The following is an 8,381-nucleotide window of genomic DNA, read 5'->3' as shown; positions in this document are numbered from 1 at the left end:
GTGGTGGACACACCTGTGGCCACTTTCTCTGCTGTGTGCCAGCTGCTGAACTCCCAGAGGATCCTCATGGGCACTGGGAGCAGGTCAGCAAGTGCTGTGTCACCGCCTGGGTGGAAACTATTGTTCCAGTGGTGTTTGTCAACAGGCTGGCAGGGAAAGGCAGGCAGGGTATAAATTCCCCAGCCCATACCAGCCCTCTCCAGCAGATGCAGAGCACGAGGGATGAAGCTCTGGGGCCGCTGGGGCAGCCGCCAGTTCTGCCCCACGGCCACGCCAGTGGATTCGCTCTCAAGGTAAGGCTCTCCCTTCCCTACCAGCTCCTGCATTTTCTGCAGGTTTCCTCTTCTTGAGTATGATGCTCTGTAAATGAAACAAGGAGTCTTCATGTGGCTGATGGTGCTGGCAGAAGTCACATGGATGTGAAAATCTGGATTCCAGGAAAAAGGCATCTGCCACCAGTGTCTCTCCTGAGAGTCTGAGACTCTGCCTGGCCTGTTGGGTCAGAAGTAGAAAACACAAAGAGCATGTTACAAGGGTTAGGTGGTTCCCAGTGACAGCCATCTCTCCCGATGTGCTTCCCAAGGCATTTCCTATTTCCCATCACAGAAAGGAGGTGGGACTGTTTACAACAGGCATGTAAAGGACTTTTACTGGTCCCTTGCCCCTTTGCCTTTACCTCTGTCCCTGTGTGACTTCTGTTGCAGATGGAGCCTGACCAGTTTGGAAGAGATGACACTGCTCTGAATGGCATACGCCTGCACTGTCAGGATGACTCAATAACCATTGAGTCCCTGGTTGGGGAGTAAGTGACACTGTGCTTTCCCTCCTGCTTGTCATGCAAAACACTCATGGGTGTCACCATTTGCAGGGGTTTCTTCTCTCCGACTTGCTGTACACATGGTGCTGCAGTTTAGTGAATTAAAACAAGTGGTTAGGGGTTGCTTTTCATTAATTTTGAGGATTATTAAATATGATTACCTCATTTTACCACTTTTTTGTTTGCCCTTGGATTTTTTGCAGAGCACTGTGAACACCTGAAGTATGGTCCCAGGGCTAGAGCCTTTCTTTGGAAGGGTTTCTAACCATGGATTTAGAAACTGCCTGGTCCAAGCCCTGGCCCTGCTGCAGGGAACAGTCCTGCACCCCTGGCTGCTCTCCTGTCTGCCTGGGGTGTGCCTGTCACACATGCCAGGGATTCCTCACAAAACACGTGCTCAGGCTGCCCTCAGAGTTTCCACCAGAACCAAAATTATCCAACCTCAGACTTCCTGGTGTTTTCCAATGAGATATCAATGAAGAGAGAAGTATACCTTTGGAAGGCAAGGAAAACAAAAGGAGAAAGTAAGGGGCCCCTGTCTGCAGCAGGATGCTGTGTCAAAGAAGAGTTAAGCTTCAGAGCAGCATGAGGAGGAGAAGGAGCATTTCCCAGCAGCTCACAGAGCCCAGACATTTTCCCATCTGCTTTTTTTTCAGATGGGGCTCCTGGACCAGCTTCCAAGTTTGCCCTGGAGGCTACTTGATCTCCTTTTCACTGAGAACAGAGGAGTCCCAGGGAGTAGGTGATGACACAGCAGCCAACAACATCCAGTTCAGATGCTCAGATGAAGCTGTGCTGGCGGGTGATGGGCTGTCATGGGGCACCTTTGGCCCGTGGACCAACAGCTGCAAGATATGTGGTCTCCAGACCAAGGTAGAGCCCCCACAGGGACTTCAGGATGACACAGCACTCAACAATGTGAAGTTTTGCTGCAAATGAGCACTTGCTCCACCTTCATCACTGCCTACACGTCCCATATCCCACAGCAAGTGAAGTATCAGTAAAGCTTTCCTCTGGCTTTATCCTGGGACATGCCTGTGATGTTTTGGCTGCTTGCATCTTGCTGTTCTGGCCAGTGCCTTAGAAGATGATGTCTTTTACAGCTACTGCTATGTTAGCATAGCCAAATTATTGCATCATGTACTGGTATGTTGCTGTGAAAGTGCTCAGCCTCTAGGAAGTGCTCAGAGCTGTCAGATTTCTCAACTTTCTTTTTCTCTGACTGGCAAGTTTCTTTGAGGTTTGGTCTGCCCATTTTTCCCTTATTTGAAGAAATACTTGATCTGTTGATATAACAAACAGGGAAGAATGGGTATTAGAGTCTATTTGAAGCTTCTGACCAAAGCCAAAACAAGTAATGAGAGACAAACAGGGTGAAACAGAAGTTTGGGTGGGCTCCTGAGAAGCATCAAAGGTTTGCTGTCACTGCTCACTCCTGGCTTGAATTGCCTCGAGATTAGTACATGCTTTTTTACAGGCAATCTGCCAGCTCCTGCCTTAGGAAACATGGCTAGAAAGTGAGTTCACACTGAGCATTCACCTGTGTGTCTCTGAGCCACCTGGGTGTCCCCAGGCCTGCCTTGCTGCTGCTCTGCAGGGTGCTCTGCTGGCTCCCCTGGCTGCCAGGGCAAAACATCCTCATGGGACTCAGATTTTGTTTGCTGCCTCTGGGCTTCATGCTTTAAATAGAATGGGGGTGAATCCTAACTAAAAATAAACTCCATGTCATTCATCCATTCTTTATGCTCCAATTTGCTGGGTAAGCTGGAAGTTATTACCTTGATACACTAGATGTACTCTCTGTTCAGAGAAAAATAATGTTTGGAGATCATTATCACTCTCTATCAAGCTACCAAGCCTCTCTGGCAAGACTTTGAGAAGACTTGCTGCCTCTCTGAGCACCTTTTAGGAAGTGTAGCTGTTGCTATTCCCTCATTATGCATCTCTGCATACTCAAATAAAAATTGTATTTTCTTCCACTTCAGCAAAGCTTCCACAGTGTAAGAAGAATCTCAGAAAAATTCCTGCATTTAAATTATTTTATTAAAAAAAGACCTTCTACTGCCAATTTTCATATTTCTGATTTGTTTAATCTCAGGATTTGACTTATTTCTTAACATTTGGTATTTCTAAATGATCCTTTAACTGCTTTCTGTCCTCCACTTGATTGCAGACATTTTAAGTGTGCAAGTGTTTTATTAAAGAAATGCTTATTTTGTAAAACCAGCCCAGTCATCACTTGAAATACTGATTGTCAACTTAAGAACCATTTTGCAGCTTCCATCTCAATTTGGGAGTTTCTGAAAAAAATCTGTATTTATCATATATTCAGAGCTCAATAAACATATAACCCCTCTGCTCTATCAAGTAGCACAAAAAAAAAAAAAAAAAAAAAAAGCAACCCCCCCCAAAAAAAACCTACCCAACAAAAACAACCCCAAAATCACAACCTTTTTTTAACAAGGTGAACCAAATTAACTACAAATAAATTCTGATGCTGTCACAGTTCACTGAAGTTAGCAGTGTCCACACCAAATCTTAACTTCCAAAATGACTGTTTTCAAGCCCCACAAGAGGACAAATTTTAGTTTGCATCTAGTTGCTCAGCTTTCATTTTCCTGTGAAACAGGAATAATTTCAGCTTGCAAACTGACATCCAGTATAATTAGTGAGGCAACATTTGAGGACATAAAAGTAAAAATAGCTGCACTGATCTAAGCAAAACAGGCTTAATTTGATGAAAGTGAGCAGGAATCATGGTGACATGATTATCTGCACCCTGTTCCAAAGCCTGGGGAATCCCCTTGCTGAGGCAGCTCCATGCACTTCACAGAAAACTTAGAGGGCCAACTCCTGGTCAGCTTCCACCAGAGCATGTTGGACAAGCAAAAACCATCAAGTATGAATGCTATAGCACTGTGTGATCAGTGTCAGCAGCAAATCTCACAACAGGACATTTTAAATGCTTTTGTTTTAGCATGTAAGTTGTGTTTTTTTGAAAGATATACTGAGTGAACCTAAGTTGTGTGTGCAGCCAGCTATGTGTGGGAACAAAGGTCAGGTAGTTCATAGTTCATCCTCTCCATACAGAGAAGTTTTCTGAGTGAGTTAATTTTTGGAATGACCAATGCTAGTCAGCTGAAGTGCTTGAAAGGACAAATGGCATTTCTTCTAAATGATTTGTTCAAGAATCAGTACCTGTTTTGTTATTTATGTGTATGCACATGTAAATGTGCATGATGGAAAACTTGAGCTTCACATTGCACATTCCTTCTCCAGAGGGTAATGCAGGCTGGAAGTCTCTGAACATCTGCTCTTTCTCTGCAAACCAATGATTCAGTTACATTTTGAGGTTTCACTGTGGGAAGAATTATTCACAGTGCCAGCAAAACTGACCTTCTATGCTTTCCTGTTGTGCCAGGTGTGACACAGCTTCCCAACTGAGTGTGAATAGACTCTCCAAATGAGAGCTGTTCCAAGAAATGTTTGGAAAACAGAATAACATCTCCTCCTCACATACTTTCTCATGTACTTATCAGCAACTTAAAAATCCAATGGTTATTTTTTTATCATCTGAATATTGATGGATCAACTGGGTGTCCTCTGATGGTCCACTTGCAATACATGGGTCATACAGAAACTAGAAAGTTTGGTCTCAGGCATTTACTTCACTCAGAGTGAAGTAAATCACTCTTATAACAGAAATGAAGGTGTGAAACCATAATCTAAGTGTGCTGGAGCTGGTGTGGCTGAAAATGTGCATAGCTGGACTGTGTGAGTAGCTACATCTGCATGACTTAAAAAGTGTCTGTGTGTGTCTCTGGCACATCTATGAGTCAGGAATATGTCACCAAAGAACTTACACACAGCTCCTGTGGAATGTTGGTGGGACTGGTGGGCAACACCAAGGACCAAGCACGAATTATCCCTGAATCTAGTGATAACGTGGCAATTTTGGATCTGGGGCATGAGCAGCCTTGGGGAAGGCAAGGAGGAGTTTTCCACTGATCCATGCACACGTGGCACAGCTCCCAGGGAGCTGGCAGAAGCAGAAGCCCTGGAGCTTTCCTGAAGTGATTTTTAAAAGCCAATTCTATTCAATAAGGCTGAATCAGACCAAGACCAGATCTGCTGTTAGCAGTGCTCCAGTGAACCGAGCTTTGAGCCTGCCTCTGAGAAAGATGAAACCCTAGAAATCCTAGCCTTTGTGGCCATATTGTTCCTGTTGCACAGGAACATCCATCAAAATATTCCATATTCCATCCATCAAAAGTGCTCTGAAGCTTAAGTTGTTAGTTTTGTGAGCTGCAGAGGAAACACCAGAGGATGCTTTAGCTATATCTCATTGATAATACTATACATGATGAGTGCACCATGCAGTTCATGCTCAACCTGTCACAGTTAACAAGTTTTCCAACCCCATGAAACCAACCCGAATTAACTAGTGTGATTGCCAATGGAAAAACAGCTAAAACCATCTGATTTTGAATTTTCTGAGTATCATTATCTGGAAATGTTGTTACAGAATGTGAGAAGCAGAGAACATTAACCTACGGGTCATGAAAAGAAAAACATCAGGACTCTGGAGAGGTGATTCATGAAGGATTGAATTCTGGCTTCCATGCTCCCCCACAACACTGAGCCTGTGGGCATGCCTTTGTCCCACAAGACTGAGTATTTACAGTATTGTGCTCAAACACTTTTTGTTTGAGGAGTTGTTGTGTGGTTTGTGCCTGCCTGCTGTGTCTTCATCTCTGCAGAAAGGGAGCCTACCCAAGGCAGTGCAGCCTCCAGAAATAATGTTAGAAGCTGCTGTCCTGGCAGGAAGAAGGAGTAGCTGGCTCAGTGGAAGCTGGGGGGAACAAATGAGCTGTCTGCCAATGCATAAACACGATTAGCAGCAAGGCAGCAACATCAGATGTGTAGAAGAAATATTGCTCTAGGGCAGATAAAGCAGAATCTTTCTCAGAGACTTTTGCACGTTTCCTGAGCTTTCCATGTTCTACTGGAGCAAAGCTTGGTAGACATCAGTCCCCTCATAGCCCCTTCCAACACAGACTGTCCCTGTGCTGCTTGCCAAGGCTTGGTGGCTTTGGCAGCTGGGTGACATTTGGCTCCACGAGCAGCTGGGCCCCTCCAACAGAGAGGAGCTTCTGAAACCCCCAACACAGATTTATTTTTGATCACTCAATGCCAGCCCAGCAGTAGCAATGGGGCAGTGGTAGTTTGGAGCATTTCTTAATGAGCATAAAGCAGCAAAATGGACACCAGTGACCTCCTCAGTGCTGTGTAGAAAAGGAAAAAGCGGCAGTGCTGCAAGAACACGTGCAGGAGTTTATCAACCTGGTTTGTGAAAAAGAACATTTTCAGAGGGAGCAGGACAGAATGAGAAGTCAGGTTACTGTGTGAGTCATTTCAGGATCTGGCCCTGAACAGGCCTGAGACACTCCCTTTGTGTTTCTGCTCTTCCTTTCTCAGGGAAGCATTCTGCAGCTGTCTGTGAATGACTTAGCAGTCCATGGACAGAACTCTACATAGCTGGCTTTGTTAAATCCAGAAAGGGCCACTCTTACCCTAAAGGAGTCTCTTCATGCATTCAAAAATAAATTAACCAATTTCACTTTTGAAAGTAGTAGAAGTAGGTTAAAAAATTAATTCCTCAATCTGATGTTGTGTCAAGAATAGCCTTCAATCCTTGCACCAGCAGTTTTTTTTATGTCAGTGAACTTTTAGTGGTGAGATAACCAGAAGTAATTTTGAAAGCAACTTTCTGTCTCAGCTTTTGCCACTTATCAAATGAGACCACCTTTAGTAATTCTAGTATTGCTACAGAATCCACAACATGGCTAGAAGTGCTGTCAGTTGAAAACATGAACTAGATTCTAAAATCTGATTTGAACATGTTCTTTTCTGAGGAGAAAAGACAAAAATAAATTCTGTCTCCTGCTAGCCACGGTGTTGGTACTTCACTGTGACAGCAGCTTCTGTGTGCTTGCTGGGAAGAGCAGTGTCTAGGGGAAAAAGCTTTTCTAATTTTAAAGGAGATGTTCATCTCAGGAAAGGTAGTACTTAAATGAAGAAAATATCACTTCTATGTCTAGGTTTTTTCAAACAAATATCTGGGAACACATCAGTGTTTTATGGAAAAAAACATTAACTGTGTTTCTCCTCTGGGTTATGCTGGAGGTAGTGAAGTTGCACATCTCTGAAGCAGGGGATGAGTAAGAAAGACATAAACTTGGGAATCATTACTGTATAAAAAACCTGATGAAAAATTTCCTCTGAAGTCCAACCAAATGACTGTGACTTTCCATGTGAGATTATAGCACCCATGCCACGGTGCTAAGTAGTTATCAGCAGTACCTGCTGAGTCTCACTCCTATTAGAGGTGTAAGAAACCCACTGGTGTCCTCCCAGACTTTAAAACCCAGCAGGAAGTTTATCAATGAGTTATCTCAGAGGTGGCTCACCTTGAATGAGATACAGTGCCACACTCTTGCTTGTTAAGCAGGCTTTTATATAAGTGTTATGGTTCCCATAGAAACATAACTAGATCTTTCTTCCAGCATAATCCCCAAAAGCTTTCACAGACCTGGAAAATACACAGTGAATAGTCAAACCATTTTTTTATGCTGACAAAAAGAATGCCACAGTTGTCACCCAGTCAAGTTTCTCACATGGGGCAAAATAAGTTTAAATCCCACACAGCAGAATTGCCTCACAGCATTCAGACATTTTCTGGAATCCCTTTTCCCTGCAAGCTCAGTTTTAAAAAGCTCTAGAGAAACCTTACAGAGCTGTATGAGCTATTGGTGAAAAGACCTTAATTGTGTTCCCAAAGCATGTCAGTGAGTGCAAAACCCACAGGAACAGAAACAATAATTATGCTGATGATCTCTTCCCCAGGCCTATATTGCTTTATGTTGTGCATTTTCAAGTGTTCTTCATGATGGGTTTTAAATGTTCTCCTTAATAGCTGGGACTACCAGCATGTAACAGGGATTCTCTAGGCAGAAGGATTTCCCCCTGGAAGTCTGTTTCCTCTTTTGCAGTTTCACCTCATTTCTTTTAGCAGCTTAGGACCCTATTCATTTCCATTATCTTGGGGTAAAGGAGGCTCAGGAGGGACCTTATTGCTCTCTGAAGGGAAGGGATGTTTTAGCTAAACAGGGATCAGTCATTTCTCCCAGGCAACCAGGGACAGGACAAGAAGAAATGTCCTCAGGTTGTGCCAGGGAATGTTCAGGTTGAGCATCAGGAATAATTTTTTCCAGAGGGTGGTGAGGTACTGGAACAGGCTGCCCAGGGAGGTGGGGGAGTCACCATCCCTGGAAGTGTTCAATAAATGTCTGGGTGTGGCACTAAGTGCTGTGGTTACTTGGATGATGGTGTTTGGTCAGTGGTTGGACTTGATGATCTTGGAGGTTTTTCCAACCTTAATGATTCTGTGAACTCACTAGGAGGATGAGTTCTCACAGATCTGTGTTTAACCCTGCCTACTCTTTTAGTGTCTTCAAGAACGTGAGCAGAGCGAGTTGAAATAAAATCCAGACAAAACTATAAT

General features: G+C 43.9%; 1 protein-coding gene across 1 annotated transcript; it reads left to right on the top strand.

Moving 5' to 3' along the window:
• Positions 1-222: 222 nt before the first annotated feature.
• VMO1 (vitelline membrane outer layer 1 homolog) lies at positions 223-1,756 on the top strand. Its single transcript, XM_056491635.1, is given in 4 exon segments — positions 223-262; positions 265-293; positions 705-802; positions 1,474-1,756. Coding segments are annotated over 4 exon segments (450 nt in total).
• The last annotated feature ends 6,625 nt before the right edge of the window (positions 1,757-8,381 follow it).

Source organism: Oenanthe melanoleuca, chromosome 1 (assembly GCF_029582105.1).
Source record: "Oenanthe melanoleuca isolate GR-GAL-2019-014 chromosome 1, OMel1.0, whole genome shotgun sequence".
Classification (NCBI taxonomy): domain Eukaryota; kingdom Metazoa; phylum Chordata; class Aves; order Passeriformes; family Muscicapidae; genus Oenanthe; species Oenanthe melanoleuca.
Note: the sequence above shows the minus strand (reverse complement) of the source record. Positions and strands in the feature narration are given on the sequence as shown.